At 36.1% G+C, this 20,861-nt stretch overlaps 1 protein-coding gene across 1 annotated transcript; it reads right to left on the bottom strand.

Annotated features, from left to right (window-relative positions):
* Window positions 1–8,693: 8,693 nt before the first annotated feature.
* LOC117317611 (neuronal acetylcholine receptor subunit alpha-3-like) lies at window positions 8,694–18,693 on the bottom strand. The gene is made up of 6 exons (XM_033872459.1): window positions 18,576–18,693; window positions 12,882–13,021; window positions 11,990–12,034; window positions 11,142–11,251; window positions 10,126–10,658; window positions 8,694–9,254 (listed from the first exon to the last, which is right to left on the bottom strand). Exons 1-6 carry the CDS (start codon window positions 18,616–18,618, stop codon window positions 8,785–8,787), a joined length of 1,341 nt encoding a protein of 446 aa, XP_033728350.1. The 5' UTR covers window positions 18,619–18,693; the 3' UTR covers window positions 8,694–8,784.
* Between the last annotated feature and the right edge of the window lie 2,168 nt (window positions 18,694–20,861).

The raw sequence follows: 20,861 nt of genomic DNA, 5'->3' as shown, positions 1-20,861 counted from the left end.
ACCTGATACATTGGGTGACTTAGCGAGGAGATCTAAGTCACACCTGATACATTGGGTGACTTAGAGAGGAGATGTAAGTCAGCTAATACATTGGGTGACTTAGAGAGGAGATGTAAGTCATAGCTGATACAACGGGTGACTTAGAGAGGAGATGTAAGTCACACTTGATACATTGGGTGACTTAGAGAGGAGATGTAAGTCAGCTAATACATTGGGTGACTTAGAGAGGAGATGTAAGTCATAGCTGATACATTGGGTGACTTAGAGAGGAGATGTAAGTCACACCTGATACAACGGGTGACTTAGAGAGGAGATGTAAGTCACACTTGATACACTGGGTGACTTAGAGAGGAGATGTAAGTCATAGCTGATACAACGGGTGACTTAGAGAGGAGATGTAAGTCACACCTGATACATTGAGTGACTTAGAGAGGAGATGTAAGTCACACCTGATACATTGGGTGACTTAGAGAGGAGATGTAAGTCACAGTTGATACATTGGGTGACTTAGAGAGGAGATGTAAGTCACACCTGATACACTGGGGGACTTAGAGAGGAGATGTAAGTCACACCTGATACATTGGGTGACTTAGAGAGGAGATGTAAGTCACACCTGATACACTGGGGGACTTAGAGAGGAGATGTAAGTCACACCTGATACATTGGGGGACTTAGAGAGGAGATGTAAGTCACACCTGATACATTGGGTGACTTAGAGAGGAGATGTAAGTCACACCTGATACATTGGGGGACTTAGAGAGGAGATGTAAGTCACATCTGATACACTGGGGGACTAAGAGAGGAGATGTAAGTCACACCTGATACATTGGGTGACTTAGAGAGGAGATGTAAGTCACACCTGATACATTGGGTGACTTAGAGAGGAGATGTAAGTCACACCTGATACACTGGGGTACTTAGAGAGGAGATGTAAGTCACACCTGATACACTGGGGGACTAAGAGAGGAGATGTAAATCACACCTGATACATTAGGTGACTTAGAGAGAAGATGTAAGTCACACCTGATACATTGGGTGACTTAGAGAGGAGATGTAAGTCACACCTGATACACTGGGTGACTTAGAGAGGAGATGTAAGTCACACCTGATACATTGGGGGACTTAGAGAGGAGATGTAAGTCACACCTGATACATTGGGGGACTTAGAGAGGAGATGTAAGTCACATCTGATACACTGGGGGACTAAGAGAGGAGATGTAAGTCACACCTGATACATTGGGTGACTTAGAGTGGAGATGTAAGTCACAGTTGATATATTGGGTGACTTGGAGAGAGCTACTCTACCCATTCTACGTCTTTTATCCTTTCTTTCCTGTCTGCTGTTCTCGTAGACTCCACAAATCCTCATCACAACATACATTTCTGGTTACCATGATGCCTTGTTGATGTGTCCGATAAACACCAGTTCAAAAATAGATAAAAACAAGTGTGTGGCAAGAAAGTTTTAGAAGTGGTCACAAGCTTTATTTTTTTCTGGAAAGAGTAATTCAATTGATGATTTCATAAGAACACAACGATTTACTATCTTTAAAACAAACTATTTCCTTAAATTTGCATATATCTGTTAATTTAAGCAAAGTTGTTAAAAAAGCGACAAAATAACTGCAAAATGTATCTTAGGTTTGAAAAACTGTGATTAGTAAAGTTACAAGATTACTTGTTATTAAAGCAACAGTTCATTGATACAACAAACGATCACATTCATTAAGGACAACAGTTCATTGATAAAACAAACGACCACATTTGCCAGTTTTGGTTTGCTGTATCAACAGGCTCTTGGATGAAATCAACATTGTGTGAAAAAACGGTCGTCAGCATTGTAAGATATGGACACGGTTTGTTTCCAGTTAATGGACTTTCTTGTTTACAAACTACGAATTACAAAACTATGGCAGCATATCTGTTCCAAATCCGGAATACACGCAAGTGTTCCGATGATCTTTGTTTGGCACTAAATGCATTGTGTGACTTTCCACTTTGTTGCCATCAGACGTCATTTTGAATAGTGACGTCATCGATGGTATTCCTTAATCACAGACCTACCATCATCTAAAACGCCAGAAAATGGTAAACTGTTATCACATTTTGAATGTCAAAAAATGTTTGACCAGATGTTGCTACCTTTTTGCCGGTGTAACGTTGAAAATGGACCCCCGTGGAAAATGGAACCCGGTTCCATTTTCAACGTTGAAAATGGAACCGGGATGCCGTGGAAAACTGACCCTCCTGTTGAAAATGGACCCCATCAGGTCTCTCTTTTCCACGTGTAGCCTGTTGAAAACGGAACCCGTTGAAAAGTGAGGCACATGTACATGTTTCTCTGAATAATAGCACTGTTATAAGATACAAGTCTGTATACAAGCATAGAATTTTGATCGATATTGATTAACATTTCGATCTTTGGTGACCCATATAATGACCTTTGGTATATCTTCAAACTGTAGTATAATATGCATATAAAATGTATACAATATTGATCAACATTGGTAAAACATTTGACCTTTGACCTTTGGTGACCCATATTATGACCTTTGGCATAACTTATCACTATGATAAATTATTCATCTAACACGTTCACGATATTGATCGACACAGTTTGACAATTTGACCTGTGACCTTTGGTGACCCATATTATGACCTTTGGTATAACTTATCACTGTTATCAGATATGCATATCACATGTAAACGATATCGATCGACATTGGTTGATAATTTGACCTTTGACCTTTGGTGACCCATATAATGACCTTTGGTATATCTTCAAACTGTAATAGAATATGCTTATAAAATGTACACAATATTGATCAACATTTCACCTTTGACCTTTGGTGACCCATATAATGACCTTTGGTATAACTTATCACTGTTATCAGATATGCATTTGACATGTACGCGATATTGATCTACATTGTTTGATAATTTGACCTTTGACCTTTGGTGACCCATATAATGACCTTTGGTATATCTTCAAACTGTAATATGATATGCTTATAAAATGTACAAAATATTGATCAACATTTCACTTTTGACCTTTTGTGACCTATATTATGAACTTTGGTAAACCTTATCACTATGATTAGATATTCATCTAACACGTACACGATATTGATCGACATTGATTGGCGATGTGACCTGTGGCCTTTGGTAACCTATATAATAGCCTTTGGTTTATCTTCAAGCTGTAATAAGATATGCATATAAAATGTATACGATATTGATCGATATTTACCATTGACCTTGGTTGACCCATATAATGACCTTTCGTATATATTCAAACAATAGTAAGATAATCATGTATATAATATTCATCGACATGAATAAGCAATTTCTTTTTTTTTCATAAACCGAGATCCGCTGTAACATTTGAATACGGAGCCGGTGTCATTTAAAACATATAATATGGAAATGGGTCAGTATGTTGAGGAGTCCATTTTCAACGTTGAATATGGAACCGGGGTCATTTTCAGCAAATGATATGCAAATTGGTCAGTATACTGTGGGGTCCATTTTCAACGTTGAATATGGAACCGGGGTCATAAAAAAAAAAAAAAAAAAAAAGCAAATGGGTCAGTATGTTATGAGGTCCATTTTCAACGTTTAACATGGAACCGGTGTCATTTTCAGCAAATGATGTTGAAATGGGTCAGTATGTTGTGGGGTCCATTTTCAACGTTAAATATGGAACTGGGGTCATTTAAAAAAAATGATATGGAAATGGGTCAGTATGTCGTGGGGTCCATTTTTAACGTTGAATATGGCACAAGTTCAATTTCCCTTCGGGCAGGTGAGCTAAAAACGTTTAATAAAATGGAAATATTGAAACATACTATTGATAGTATTCAGGTTTATCGTTTAGGCGTGAATCAACATTGCATATAAAACAAACAAAAAATAAGAAAGAAAGACTATCATCAGGTTATATAAAAGTAAACATTGTATATAATCACATCATTGACATCACTCTATATTTCTCTATATTAAGTCTTTTCTAACCAGGAAAAATAATGTTAACTTTTACAACTTTTAATTCAAAAGGAGTACGTGTAAATGGTAAAAGACTCTTGGAAGGTGTGAACTTTAAATTATTCCCTCTGTTCCAATAGTGTGGGGACTGATAATCCGAAAAGGAGAGTATCGTATTGAACACCCTTGGCTAGCGAAGTTGATAATCCATATGCCGTCAAGAATTATAGGACGTTAAACAAAATAAACCAAACCAAAACAATATGATAATGATTGAATACAGTAAAACCCCACTTACTCGAACCCGGTTTACTCGAATACCCTCATTCGTCGAACATTTCCTTTCGTCCCGACAGAGTTCATACCTATTAAATCTACCTCGAATTACTCGAATACTATGTATTCCCCGAACCTCGACCAGGTCCGCACGAATTCGAGTAAGTGGGGGTTTACTGTATATGAATGTGCATTATAGATACACTTTGCAACGGAAGCTTTCATAAACTTTTGCATCAAATAAATTTAAACTGTCAAGTCATTATTGCTCAATAAGAAATAACCATTTCTCTTTTTTTAGTCCAAGCACCAAAAGCCATAAGAAATATATAATGGGCAATATCATAGATTTAGAATATGAGACATTGCGTCAGCAGTGGCGGCATTGGTAACTACAGTATACATTGTATACATATCTGGTAAATAAGATATGAAGTCATCGTTACATTCATTAAGTATGGAAAATGATGTCATAAGTAATTATATATATACATTGTATAACATGGGACATATCAACATCGATAACTGTGTAGCATAATTATGCTATGTTAAATAACCAGGAAATAACAATGCTCAAGAACTGGCATTACCATCTATGAAGATATGGCGACGGTTATCAGTAATTATGCACAATTTGAGACCTGATGTCATTGGTTACTACAAAGCATGCGAGACATGATGTCAAAAGTAATAGAAATAAACTGAGCAGGAGCTCTGATAGATATACCCCCATACCCCCACAGAGTGGTCGAGTGGTCTAGAGTGGTCTGTGGTCCTATAATGGACCCCACAACATATTGACCCATTTCCATATTATTTTTAAAAAGTAACCCCGGTTCCATATTTTTTAACGTTGAAAATGGACCCTACAACAAACTGACAAATTTCCATTTTTTTTTTAAATTGACCCCGGTTCCATATTCAACGTTGAAAATGGACCCTACAACACACTGAACAATTTCCATATTATTTACTGAAAATGACCCGGTTCCATAGTCAACGTTGAATATGGACCCCACAATATACTGAAACATTTCCATAGCATTAGTTTAAAATGACCCCGGTTCCATATTCAACGTTGAAAATGGACCCCACGACATACTGATCCACTTCCATATTATTCACTGAAAATGACCCCGGTTCCATTTTCAACGTTGAAAATGGACCCAACGACAAACTGACCTACTTTCATATTATTTACTGAAAATGACCCCGGTTCCATATTCAACGTTGAAAATGGACCCCACGACAAACTGACCCATTTCCATATCATTTGCTGAAAATGACCCCGGTTCCATATTCAACGTTGAAAATGGACCCCACAATATACTGACCCATTTCCATATCATTAGTTTAAAATGATCCCGGTTCAATAATCAACGTTGAAAATGGACCCCACGACATACTGACCAATTTCCATATTATTTACTGAAAATGACCCCGGTTCCATATTCAACGTTGAAAATGGACCCCACGACATACTGACCCATTTCCATATCATTTACTGAAAAAGACCCCGGTTCCATAGTCAACGTTGAATATGGACCCCACAATATACTGACCCATTTCCATAGCATTAGTTTAAAATGACCCCGGTTCCATATTCAACGTTGAAAATGGACCCCACGACATAATGACCCACTTCCATATTATTCACTAAAAATGACCCCGGTTCCATTTTCAACGTTGAAAATGGACCCAACGACAAACTGACCTACTTCCATATTATTTACTGAAAATGACCCCGGTTCCATATTCAACGTTGGAAATGGACCCCACGACATACTGACCCATTTCCATATCATTTGCTGAAAATGACCCCGGTTCCATATTCAACGTTGAAAATGGACCCCACAATATACTGACCCATTTCCATATCATTAGTTTAAAATGATCCCGGTTCAATAATCAACGTTGAAAATGGACCCCACGACATACTGACCAATTTCAATATTATTTACTGAAAATGACCCCGGTTCCATATTCAACGTTGAAAATGGACCCCACGACATACTGACCCATTTCCATATTATTTACTGAAAATGACCCCGGTTCCATAATCAACGTTGAAAATGGACCCCACAATATACTGACCCATTTCCATAGCATTTGTTTAAAATGACCCCGGTTCCATATTCAACGTGGAAAATGGACCCCACGACATATTGACCCATTTCCATATCATTTGTTGAAAATGACCCCGGTTCCATATTCAACGTTGGAAATGGACCCCACGACATACTGACCCATTTCAATATATTTTACTTTTAAATGACGCGGATCCATATTCAACGTTGAAAATGGACCCCACAACATACTGACCCATTTCCATATTATTTACTGAAAATGACCCCGGTTCCATAATCAACGTTGAAAATGGACCCCACAATATACTGACCCATTTCAATATCATTTGTTTAAAATGGCCCCGGTTCCATATTCAACGTTGAAAATGGACCCCACGACATACTGACCAACTTCCATATTATTCACTGAAAATGACCCCGGGTTCATATTCAACGTTGAAAATGGACCCCACGATATACTGACCGATTTCCATATCATTTGCTGAAAATTACCCCGTTGATTAAATTTTCAAAGTGACACCAGTTCCATATTCAAACGTTACAGAAGATATTGGTTAATGAATAAATTACTGAAAACATTATTGGACAAATCTATGTCGATCAATATCGTATACATGTTTTATGTAGCTTATGATAGTTAATATTTATACAATATGTCATTATATGTGTCACCAAACTTCAAAGGTCAATGTCGATTAGCATCGTATACGTAAGAGTTTGTACCAAAGAAATTGACACCAAAGGTCACAAGTCAGATTCTTCTAAAATATGGACAAACGTCGTGAACATGCCCTATGCGTATATAGTTGAAAGTTACACAAAAGGTCATTATATGGGTCACCAAAGATCATAGGTCAAAATGTGTATCAAGGTCGATCTATATCGTTTTCATGCTATGTGAATATTATATAGCAGTGATAAGTTATACCAAAGTTTATTAAATGGCTTACCGAAGGTCAAAGGTCAAATTGTGTTTCAATGTTGATCAATATCATATACATTTCATATGTACATCGTGTATAACCTATTACAGATTAAATATATACCAAAGGTCATTATCTGTGTCACCAAAGGTCAAAGTTCAAATTGTGTATCAATGTCGATCAAATATCGTGTACATGTTAAATGAATATCTTATAACAGTAATGAGTTATAGCAAAGGTCATTATATGGGTCACAAGAGGTCACATGTCAAATTGTTAATCAATGTCGATCAAAATCGTGTTCATGTTACGTGAATATCTTGTAACAGTTATAAGTTATTTCAAAGGTCATTTTATGGGTCACCAAGGGTCAAAGGTCAAATTATTAATCAATGTCGATCAATATCGTATACATCCCGTATACATATTATATTTCAGTTTGAATATATACCAAAGGTCATTATACGGGTCACCAAAGGTCACAGGTCAAATTATTAATTAGTGAGGACCAATGTCGTATACATTTCATATGCATAACTTATAACGGTGATGATTTATACGAAAGGTCATTATCTGGGTCACCAAAGGTCAAAGGTTGAATTGTGTACTAATGTCGATCAATATCCTGTACATGTTAAATGAATATCTTATAACAGTAATGCGTTATAGCAAAGGTCATTATATGGGTCACACGAGGTCACAGGTCAAATTGTTAATCAATGTCGATCAATATCGTATACATTCACTATGCATATCATAATTTAGTTTGAATATATACCAAAGGTCATTATATGGGTCACCAAAGGTCACAGGTAAAATTCTTAATTAATGTAGACCAATGTCGCATACATTTTATATGCATATTTTAAAACAGTGCAAAGTTATACGAAATGTCATTATCAGGTTCAATTAAGGTCACGGGTCAAATTATCGATCAATGTCGATAAATGGTATACATGTATAGGGACATCTTATTTAAAGTGATGCTAATGGTCATTATCTGGGTCACCAGATGTCACGAGTTAAAGTGTTAATCAATGTACATAATTATTATTTACATTTTATATACACTTCTCATAACAGCCTAATGTGATATCAAAGGTCACCTAAGGTCACGGGCGATTTTATTTTACCATTGCCCTTCAATATCGTTTATACATTGTAGCATGTAAGCATAATTTATCGCAACGTCTATGACAATATAAACTGGTACCGAGATCCAATACTTTTATGTGGTTCAATATTCAACGGGGTCCATTTTCAACGGGTATGTAAAAAAAATTATATTTTGTTCCGTTTTCCACGGCATCCCGGTTCCATTTTCAACGTTGAAAATGGACCCGGGTTCCATTTTCCACGGGGGTCCATTTTCAACGTTACACCGGTCCAGCGATTTAATTTAAAAAAAACGAAGTATGTGTAATCGCAATCAACACACCACTTTATACAAGAAGGTAAATTGAAGCGGATTGATCAAAACATGTCGCCTTTACAGTCGATACTCGTGAGCTGTACTACGAGGCCAGTGCGGATCCCACCACTAGCACAATCATAAATGTCGCTGTTGTCAACAAGTTTAGTACAGCGTAAAGGTAGAAACAGAACCGGTCAATGATCTCCGCCACATCTTTATTGTTATAGGGACAGTCATCAAAATCTTTCGGGTTTTCCTCGTCACCCTCCTTCACAGTATCGTCGTCGGGGTTCCAGGCCGAAGTGACTGGTTTTCTCTTCAGCTTTTCTTTCATGATCTTTTTGATTTTTGTCTCTTTTTTAATATCCTCGGTTTCCTGGTTGTCCTTTGTATTTAGCTCTACTACATCGTCCTTTTTGTAACATATGATCTTGACTAAGCAGGATGTACAGAGTTTCTGGAGCCATCTTGGTACTTTTGTGCCCTCTGGTTTTACTTGGAGGCGGAGAGTGAGGACTGTGATGACAATCGCTATCATGGCGTAGCTCAGGGTTACTGACAAAAACACACCTGTCAAAAATACAAAATCAGGGTTACTGACAAATACACACCTGTCAAAAATACAAAATCAGGGTTAAAGATAAAAACACAGCTGTAGGGAATACAAAATCAAGGTTGATGATAAAAACACAGCTGTATGGAATAAAAAATCAGGGTTACTGACAAAAATACAAAATCAGGGATATTACAACGGAAAGAAAAAGCTGTTACGTGATGATAACAGAAAGATTAAAACCGGCAGCTGAACTTTATGTTAATAATTCAAATCTTTAATTCTGATTTTGAATTTGTTCCCGGACACCAGCCTCCAATTTCGGTTACGTGGTAATAACAGAAAGATTAAAACCGACAGCTAAATTTAAAACACAATTTAATGATTTATACAAGACTAATGAATTTACAGAGATAATTCACAATTACAATTAAGTTGTATTCAAGTTTGTGTGTTAAATCAGCAGTGTTAATTATCTTAACACGGCTGTCCCTTTTAATTCTTTTTCTATCCGTTTCTCCAGAATGTTTATAAATCCAACAATTCACAGTTCCAGGTAATGAATGTAAAACATTTTTGGATAACAATTTGTCTCTCGTGGTATTCATACTGTATTGTCAAATCTTTCAAGTACGTTCTTCAATCATATCTTTCCTGGAATAATCTAAAGCCCTCTTGTAAACAACTACTTGGCAATAAACACTTGAAAATCTTCCAGATTGGCCTAAATATGCCTATACAGGACCTTTGATTTACTTTTAATTACATGTAAGGTCGCAAGAGTTTTTCCCATGTGTGCACCCGCCGCTCGACCGATATTTAATTTGATTATAGGACTGTTTCATTTCCCCCGTCCAGATTTTGACATACATTTTAAGAAGTACTTACCCAGCACGGAGGTGTGTAGGGAAGTGGTAGGTATGGCGTCAGCTATGATCGTCAGGAGAACAGCCAGGGCAAGTAGGATAGTTAGGATGTAAGAGATCTTCTCGCCAGAGTCGGCCGGAAGCAAAAACGTAACCGTCGTCAACACGGCGACCAGTGTTATCGGGTAAATGACGTTGAGGATGTAGTACCCTGATCTCCGCTGGATCTCCATGGAGAACACAAGCTGGGAGAATGTCTCCCCTTCCTCTGTGAGTATACTGGAGGAAAGTTCCGTACTCAAAAGGTTCCATTCCCCGTTTGATTCGTAATTCTCCATATTGACGTAGGTCACGTAATGTTCCAATGTCACGTGATTTGATATAAAACCCCAGCTCGTGAGTTCGATGCTGCACTTCTGTTTGTCGAATGGATACCAAGTAATGTCTATTTCACAGTGGGTTTCATACAAACCTGGTGGATCCCACTTCACCTCGCCGGTATACTTCACCCGAAACAGAAGATCTGATGAACCCAAGGTCTCTATCTCTCCAACACTGAATAAAATAAAATACAAAACGATAATTAAGTGGATATTTAAGTGTATTTATTGACATCTAACAATATATCAATAAGTTTGGGAATTGAATCCATGACCTCCACGAACATCAATTAATTAAAATACGTTGCCACCGGCGACTGACCCATTCGAGATGCGTATCATGTTTTTCTCTCTTAAGTTCTAAACAGGTAAACTACAAAACCAAGAACAAATGCTTGTATATTTTGAATCCAAATTTGTTTATCATTACGGCACTAAAGGCCAGAGCCAGCACCTGGAGACAAACTAGCTGACGAGTTGTGTCTCGATACATTGACTGAATAATATACATGTAAATAATTTAATGTGACTACCTAGTGTTTCCATGTTTTGGCCGTAAAATGTTTGAGTTGCGGTTTCCTATAAACGTCTCATTTGTATTTCCATAAAGCGGCTGAGTTGTGGCTTCCACAACCCAGTTAATGAACGGAAAACTTACGTATTGTCTACGACGAGTTCGGGCTTCCATATCTTAGAGGCTGCTAGATAGATGTATTCTATATCTCTATAGGTGGAGGGTGTCCAGGTGAGGCGACTGTCGGTCCAGTACTGTATAAAATATCGGCGTATATTATAATCCAACTTTGAGAAATTGTCTCAAATATCTAGGAATTGTAGAGTAGAAATATAAAATAAATGTAATATATTTAAACATCATTTATTGCTTCAGCTAATGTTTTGAAAGATAGAAATGTTTCACAAAGCCCTATCATATTTGTTGATACAGAATACCTGAAAACTTTGTGATTAAAACGTATTTTGTTTATATAACACATGGCTTTCAAAATATGGTTAAAGTCATCTATTCATGGCCTCGTACATACTTTAGATGTTCAGACTTTCCATGTAATAAACGAATCAATGGACATTTTACTTACAGATTAGGTTTGTGTCTCGGTACTATCAGTACTATGATAAACAGATTAGGGCTTGCGTTACAGTAAGTACTCTCAGTACTTTGATTAACATATTAGTTTTTTTAAATCTCAGTATTTTCAGTCCTTTGATTACTAGATTAGGTTGCGGCTTTCCATGTCCATCGAGACGAGCATACTTAAAACGAAATTTACTGTCGCCGTCTTTATTGGAGACCTAACTGTCGTCTTCGTTACTGGAGACTTTACTGCTGTCTTCGTTCCTGGAGATTTTGCTGGTTCTTTCCTTGCTGTCATTATGAAAAATACCCCTATAGTAGGCGACAGTAAAGCTAAAGAATGATGTGAAGAAAGGAGATGTAAAAAAGTAAAAAAAAAAAAAAAAAAAAGACAACAGAGAAGGCATACTTACAAACGATATCCAGCCGGAAGAGGACATCTTCTGTGCCCGAATATCCTGAAAATTGCAACACGTTTATGAACATATTGTTGCGAAAAAAAGTATAAAAAACTGAATAAATAAATTAGATTAAAAAAACAAGAAATATATTTAAAAAAGATAAACGGCATACTTTTAATGCTGGTGGTTATACTGTAAAACTGCTGGTGAAATAAATTAACGGACTAATGTGTTTCAGCACAGAAAACACAATTATATCAGTTTGAATCATTTTTGGCGATAATAAGACTGCATTTGAATCAGGAATATCATTTTATTTATGTGTCATTTGAAAAGATACATCCACTTATTCAGCTTGCATTCAATCTTAACTTTGTTTCGTTTTTAACTGCATATCTGCATTTTGCATTGACCGCTACATTGACGAATCACATACTTCATCTTGACCAGTAACGCCACCTGTAGCGTCATATCCGGGCCAAAAGAATATTATACGGCTATGCCGAAAAATAAAAATATGAATAAATAAATAAAGTCATCGAGAGAACAGGACGCTTAACCTTCCGGGCCATCCGGCCTTTCATAGTTTATATCTATATCTGTTAATCTATATTTTGTTCTTGTTTTTTCCTCGGTTTGAGTTTTGAATTTTTAGTTACAATAAATATCTTTAACATATTGCATATATTACCTGAATTATGGTTTTGAAAAGTTCGTCCTTGTCTTGGTTTTTTAGCACTGTTAACTTCTTTTATATGTATTGATTACTTACTTCTTCCAAAGGTAAAAATGGAACTGTTATTTTTACCTCTCTACTACCAAGCCGTTAATAGCTTTTTTACACTTTAATTGCTATAGAAATAACCTCTATCAGGATAAACTACCCGTAACCCTGAATACGTACCACGTCGTTAATGGTCAGCACACTGAGCTCGGCCCTGACGGTGACCGTGGCCGAAGGTCGGACTAGGTAGTTATAATTGGTCATCACTGCTGTGTGGATGTCGTTGGCGAGTGTTGTATTGAATACAGCCCTCACACATCCTGGAGAAACACAGACGTTTGGTTAACTTAAGAAGCTTTGACGAAGAGGTAAACTTATATGGTAGAATAAACTTACGTTAAAGTGGGATTTTAGAGCAGGTCGCTATGGTGTCTACCCTAGTCTCTATGACCTAAAGGGTGGCAACGCTAAGTTAACCAGATAAAACCAGCATGTTCATTTTAGATACTACTTGTTCCAATTTTAATCTATTTCAGTTTTTAATTTTAGTTATTTTGGTAAACATGTAGTAATTGTACTAAACCAACGTATTATTCAATATTTACGTCTTAGCTGAAATAGCTAATACTGGGTCTAAAATAACCCCCAACAACTACTGGACATAAATAACACCAACAACTACTTGACATAAATAACACCAACAACTACTGGATGTAAATAACACCAACAACTACTGGATGTAAATAACACCAACAACTACTGGATGTAAATAACACCAACAACTACTGGATGTAAAGGCCCCACGTGAGAGTGTCCCTACGGGTAGATATTCAAAACATAAACACGGTCTATATTACAAAATAACTAGTTCAAATTACACCGCATTTAATTAATTCAAGGCTCCCCAGTACAACTACCGGATGTAAATAACACCAACAACTACTGGCTGTAAAGGCCCCACGTGAGAGTGTCCCTACGGGTACATATTCAAAACATAAACACGGTCTATATTACAAAATAACTAGTTCAAATTACACCGAATTTAATTAATTCACGGCTCCCCAGTAGTCGAAAGTCTCGCTGATCGGGTTGAACTTTTATGTGTTTTGTACACAGACATTATCGGATCGCCCTCTGTCAATCACACGTCGGTACCGGGTAGCGGCCATGGTCGAGTTAATGTCAGGCTTAAGTAATCTACATGTAAAATATTGGATTGAATCCTTATGGTTAATAGTTTACATATTAGATGATTGTATTAAGTTCTACTGTCGACATCTGTTTACATGTGGTATATCTTATGGTCTTCAAATGACATTTTATTTTGTATGGCTATAACAAGGGCGAAGCTTAACTATACCTTTGTGTTCTTTTAATGGATGTATCATATAAAGACTGCACACAGGTAATCATCTGCTATGTTTTGGACATAATTATATAAAAAAAAAACACAAATACATGACATACATTGTCAAAATTAAGCACTTATTAGTTTAAATGGCAATAAACAAAATATGATCAACACATATAGATACATCCTGAACATGAAAATTGTCCAAAAGATGGGAACATTCACCCTAAAAACGCCTTAACACATATAGATACATCCTGAACATTGAAATTGTCCAAAAGATGAGGGTATTCATTCTAAAAACGCCTTAACACATATAGATACATCCTGAACATTGAAATTGTCCAAAAGATGAGGGTATTCACTCTAAAAGCGCCTTAACACATATAGATACATCCTGAACATTGAAATTGTCCAAAAGATGAGGGTATTCACTCTAAAAACGCCTTAACACATATAGATACATCCTGAACATTGAAATTGTCCAAAAGATGAGGGTATTCACTCTAAAAGCGCCTTAACACATATAGATACATCCTGAACATTGAAATTGTCCAAAAGATGAGGGTATTCACTCTAAAAGCGCCTTAACACGTATAGATACATCCTGAACATTGAAATTGTCCAAAAGATGAGGGTATTCACTCTAAAAGCGCCTTAACACGTATAGATACATCCTGAACATTGAAATTGTCCAAAAGATGAGGGTATTCACTCTAAAAGCGCCTTAACACATATAGATACAATCCTGAACATAAAACGTGTCCAAAAGATGAAGGTATTCACTCTTAAAACCCCCATTTTTTAAACCTAAATATGACGCTATCACTTTCGTAAAAAAAACGTTAATTTTAGGCCATTGTTTGGGTGGAAGCATCCCGCTAAATCATGATATCGGTTATATTGTAGTGCTTAAATTTGTTTTTGCGCTAAACTGTTAGTGCACCCATAATGTACAGTGCCTTAAAATCTCACCATTTCATTTAAATACAATCAGCTCATAATGTTAATTCAGGCATGTAAAACGCCTAACTTATACTAACATATTAACGAACGGTAATTCTAGCTAAAAAAAACAAAGGGAAAATATAACGATAACAAAGTTTTTTATTTAGATTTTTGAAAGAGCACAATGAAGATAAAATCCAGTATTCTTGACGGTAAGTTTCTTCTGCTTCATAAACGGTATCCGATATGTACATCTACATCAAATCCAAGTGATGTCACGTTCTCTAAGTAAGAATCAGGGTGATAACGATACCACCAGGTAAATAACCCAGGACCAAACAGTTTTCTCATTGTCAATATCATTCGCAATGGTCCGTCTGTCTCTCTCTCTCTCTCTCTCTCTCTCTCTCTCTGCCTTCTATAACTAAAGCATTGACGAGAACAATACACATTCACTCTCTTTCTTTTTGTTTTAACCGACAAACAGTAATTTTTTATCGATTGAAATCAAAAATGGCCATAATAAAATATTTCTTTACAAAACCAAAAGTTACATAGTATATGTTATTATCTTTTAAAATCAAAGTGGATAAATATTTCTTAAAGAGATTATGACCGTGGATGTAATAGTTTGGTTGGAATCATTGTATTTGTTGTCAGCGATGTAACAATTATAACCAATCTCTGTGGCCTGTATAGTTTCCACGTGTGTAAATATACCCTGTTAAAGAGCTGGCCGAATTTCAACTATCACCTGTGCAGGGACACAAAGCTCACCATTTACTCAATTTACTAAAAAAGAAAATAAATAATTCATTGGTGATTAGTTATATTAATGTCCGATCAATAATATAAGAGCATTAATTTCCAGGGCGGCCTATCCTTGAACAGGCTAACTTAAAGGGCATTCCGTCGTTAAAATGAATTGATGCTATAAAATTAAAAGTAAACAGGAACCTTATATTTTTCCTCAAACAGTGAAAGTTATAAACTTGACCGTAATACCACGCTCAAAGTCCGAAGATAACCGAAAGTTCTTAAAAATGTAAGTTTTTAAAATGTAATTTCGACTGGAAGTCGCCGCCAACAACTATCAACACGAGCACATGCAGACAAGTTCACGAACAGTAACGAAAATGGCGTACACGGCTACCCGGGCTAGCGATTAGCTATTGGGTCACAGAAATCGGAATCTTCCGTTCGAATGAAGGAATGCCCCTTTAATGAACATTGGATTACCTTAACTGCAATATGTTGTCCTTTTAGCCAATGCCATCTTAGAACATTATGGCCATATATATCAAACCGATATCGTTTGGTGAGTAAATAGATACTTTTTGACGGTAATTGTTTTCGGATATTTTCTTGTTGTAATACGAGCTGTATTGGTATTATATGGAAACTGAGAGCAAAATCAATATAACATAACATACAATAATACTTAACAGGTTAAACTACAATAAATATATCATTAACACAGTCTCACTTTTTTTTTAAAGTTCTCAAACTGAGAATATTTAACAGCCTGTTTTATCTACCTAGGCCCGGGGAATAGGACCGAGTATTTAAATTATCTCCTATTTCACTTGGTAAATATTCTGAGTTTGAGAACTTTACAAAAAGTGAGACTTTGTTAATGATATATTTATTGTGACATGTGCCCCCAGTACTTCCCTCTCTGTGGTGGGTTTGTCTACTGAAATGAGTTTCCCAAGATCAAATACACAGATACACGTAATTATGCAAGTGACATGTCACACTTGAGTTCGAAATTAACTCATATCTTAGCCACTCTATCTAAATACAAATCGTATGACCTTGTCAGTGTTTAAAGTATTATTAGTGGTAAGATGGATGTCATGTTACAGTCAGTATCTGATTGGCCCTGTCCAATGTCAGTATGATAGATGTCATGTTATAGTCAATATCTGATTAGCCCTGTCCAATGTCAGTATGATAGATGTCATGTTGTGGTTAATATCTGATTGGCCCTGTCCAATGTCAGTATGAGGGATGTCATGTTACAGTCAATATCTGATTGTCCCTGTCCGATGTCAGTATGATAGATGTCATGTTATAGTCAATATCTGATTGGCCCTGTCCAATGTCAGTATGATAGATGTCATGTTATAGTCAATATCTGATTGGTCCTGTCCAATGTCAGTATAATGTATGTCATGTTACAGTCAATATCTGATTGGCCCTGTTCAATGTCAGTATGATGGATGTCATATTATTGTCAGTATCTGATTGGCCCTGTCCAATGTCAGTATGATGGATGTCATGTTATAGTCAGTATCTGATTGGCCCTGTCCAATGTCAGTATGATGGATGTGCATGTTACAGTCAATATCTGATTGTCTCTGTCCAATATCAGTATGATGGATGTCATGTTACAGTCAATATCTGATTGGCCCTGTCCAATGTCAGTATGATAAATGTCATGTTGTGGTTAATATCTGATTGGCCCTGTCCAATGTCAGTATGATAGATGTCATGTTACAGTCAATATCTGATTGCCCCTGTCCAATGTCAGTATGATAGATGTCATGTTGTGGTTAATATCTGATTGGCCCTGTCCAATATCAGTATGAGGGATGTCATGTTACAGTCGATATCTGATTGGCCCTGTCCGATGTCAGTATGATAGATGTCATGTTATAGTCAATATCTGATTGGTCCTGTCCAATGTCAGTATAATGTATGTCATGTTACAGTCAATATCTGATTGGCCCTGTTCAATGTCAGTATGATGGATGTCATGTTATAGTCAGTATCTGATTGGCCCTGTCCAATGTCAGTATGATGGATGTCATGTTACAGTCAATATCTGATTGGCCCTGTCCAATGTCAGTATGATGGATGTCATGTTACAGTCAATATCTGATTGGCCCTGTCCAATGTCAGTATGATAGATGTCATGTTGTAGGTCAATATCTGATTGGTCCCTGTCCAATGTCAGTATGATGGATGTCATGTTACAGTCAATATCTGATTGTCCCTGTCCAATGTCAGTATGATAGATGTCATGTTGTGGTCAATATCTGATTGGCCCTGTCCAATGTCAGTATGATGGATGTCATGTTATAGTCAATATCTGATTGGCCCTGTCCAATGTCAGTATGAGGGATGTCATGTTACAGTCAATATCTTATTGTCCCTGTCCAATGTCAGTATGATGGATGTCATGTTACAGTCAATATCTGATTGGCCCTGTCCAATGTCAAACAATATCACAATAATGTGTATTGCTATATATAATGGAATGATACCACACAATATTGTGAATAATATCATTTAAATCTGATTATAAATGTATCACATATAATGTTTACGTAAATGGAAACTAATATTTTGTTGTTCTTTTCCTTTTCTTTGTTCAAAATTATTATCGTAACAATTGGCCATGTTAATTCAGACAATCAGTACTTAGCTAGTCTTCCATATGGTCAAAATCAATTAAATGTAACAACACCTAAGATTGTGTGTTACCACAGAATAATAACCGAGTAGACCTGATCCTATAGGTAAAATGAAATAAAATATAAAAATATATATATAATGAATTTACTTACCCAAACAACTCAGTATTAATATTGATATCCTGGAAATATGCATGATGATAATTCCGTATCACCTATACATTATAGTCACGTGAGATTGTTCTATGTATGATTCTCTAGTGTTGGTAACACCAACAACTACTGGATGTAAATAACACCAACAACTACTGGACATAAATAACACCAACAACTACTGGACATAAATAACACCAACAACTACTGGATGTAAATAACACCAACAACTACTGGACATAAATAACACCAACAACTACTGGATGTAAAGGCCCCACGTGAGAGTGTCCCTACGGGTAGATATTCAAAACATAAACACGGTCTATATTACATAATAACTAGTTCAAATTACACCGAATTCAATTCTGTTTTGTACACAGACATTATCGGATCGCCCTCTGTCAATCACACGTCGGTACCGGGTAGCGGCCATGGTCGAGTTAATGTCAGGCTTAAGTAATCTACATGTAAAATATTGGATTGAATCCTTATGGTTAATAGTTTACATATTAGATGATTGTATTAAGTTCTACTGTCGACATATGTTTACATGTGGTATATCTTATGGTCTTCAAATGACATTTTATTTTGTATGGCTATAACAAGGGCGAAGCTTAACTATACCTTTGTGTTCTGTTAATGGATGTATCATATAAAGACTGCACACAGGTAATCATCTGCTATGTTTTGGACATAATTATATAAAAAAAAACCACAAATACATGACATACATTGTCAAAATTAAGCACTTATTAGTTTAAATGGCAATAAACAAAATATGATCAAAACATATAGATACATCCTGAACATGAAAATTGTCCAAAAGATAGGAATATTCACCCTAAAAACGCCTTAACACATATAGATACATCCTGAACATTGAAATTGTCCAAAAGATGAGGGTACTCACTCTAAAAACGCCTTAACACATATAGATACATCCTGAACATTGAAATTGTCCAAAAGATGAGGGTACTCACTCTAAAAACGCCTTAACACATATAGATACATCCTGAACATTGAAATTGTCCAAAAGATGAGGGTATTCACTCTAAAAACGCCTTAACACATATAGATACATCCTGAACATTGAAATTGTCCAAAAGATGAGGGTATTCACTCTAAAAGCGCCTTAACACATATAGATACATCCTGAACATTGAAATTGTCCAAAAGATGAGGGTATTCACTCTAAAAGCGCCTTAACACATATAGATACATCCTGAACATAAAACTTGTCCAAAAGATGAAGGTATTCACTCTTAAAACGCCATTTTTTAAACCTAAATATGACGCTATCACTTTCGTAAAAAAACCCGTTAATTTTAGGCCATTGTTTGGGTGGAAGCATCCCGCTAAATCATGATATCGGTTATATTGTAGTGCTTAAATTTGTTTTTGCGCTAAACTGTTAGTGCACCCATAATGTACAGTGCCTTAAAATCTCACCATTTCATTTAAATGCAATCAGCTCATAATGTTAATTCAGGCATGTAAAACGCCTAACTTATACTAACATATTAACGAACGGTAATTCTAGCTAAAAAAAAACAAAGGGAAAATATAACGATAACAAAGTTTTTTATTTAGATTTTTGAAAGAGCACAATGAAGATAAAATCCAGCATTCTTGACGGTAAGTTTCTTCTGCTTCATAAACGGTATCCGATATGTACATCTACATCAAATCCAAGTGATGTCACGTTCTCTAAGTAAGAATCAGGGTGATAACGATACCACCAGGTAAATAACCCAGGACCAAACAGTTTTCTCATTGTCAATATCATTCGCAATGGTCCGTCTGTCTCTCTCTCTCTCTCTCTCTCTCTCTCTCTCTCTCTCTCTGCCTTCTATAACTAAAGCATTGACGAGAACAATACACATTCACTCTCTTTCTTTTTGTTTTAACCGACAAACAGTAATTTTTTATCGATTGAAATCAAAAATGGCCATAATAAAATATTTCTTTACAAAACCAAAAGTTACATAGTATATGTTATTATCTTTTAAAATCAAAGTGGATAAATATTTCTTAAAGAGATTATGACCGTGGATGTAATAGTTTGGTTGGAATCATTGTATTTGTTGTCAGCGATGTAACAATTATAACCAATCTCTGTGGCCTGTATAGTTTCCACGTGTGTAAATATACCCTGTTAAAGAGCTGGCCGAATTTCAACTATCACCTGTGCAGGGACACAAAGCTCACCATTTACTCAATTTACTAAAAAAGAAAATAAATAATTCATTGGTGATTAGTTATATTAATGTCCGATCAATAATATAA

This window comes from Pecten maximus, chromosome 19, assembly GCF_902652985.1.
Source record: "Pecten maximus chromosome 19, xPecMax1.1, whole genome shotgun sequence".
NCBI lineage: Eukaryota > Metazoa > Mollusca > Bivalvia > Pectinida > Pectinidae > Pecten > Pecten maximus.
This window is presented reverse-complemented; position numbering and strand designations above follow the sequence as displayed.

Bases quoted from the DNA above. Each gene is read 5' to 3' on its own strand.
- LOC117317611 (XM_033872459.1), bottom strand. From the start codon at position 18,618: ATGCATATTTCCAGGATATCAATATTAATACTGAGTTGTTTGG. The intron at 11,252-11,989 runs GTAAGTATGCCT...TATTTTATACAG, and splicing joins CTTCCGGCTGGATATCGTTT to TACTGGACCGACAGTCGCCT. The intron at 10,659-11,141 runs GTAAGTTTTCCG...TATTTTATTCAG, and splicing joins GAACTCGTCGTAGACAATAC to TGTTGGAGAGATAGAGACCT.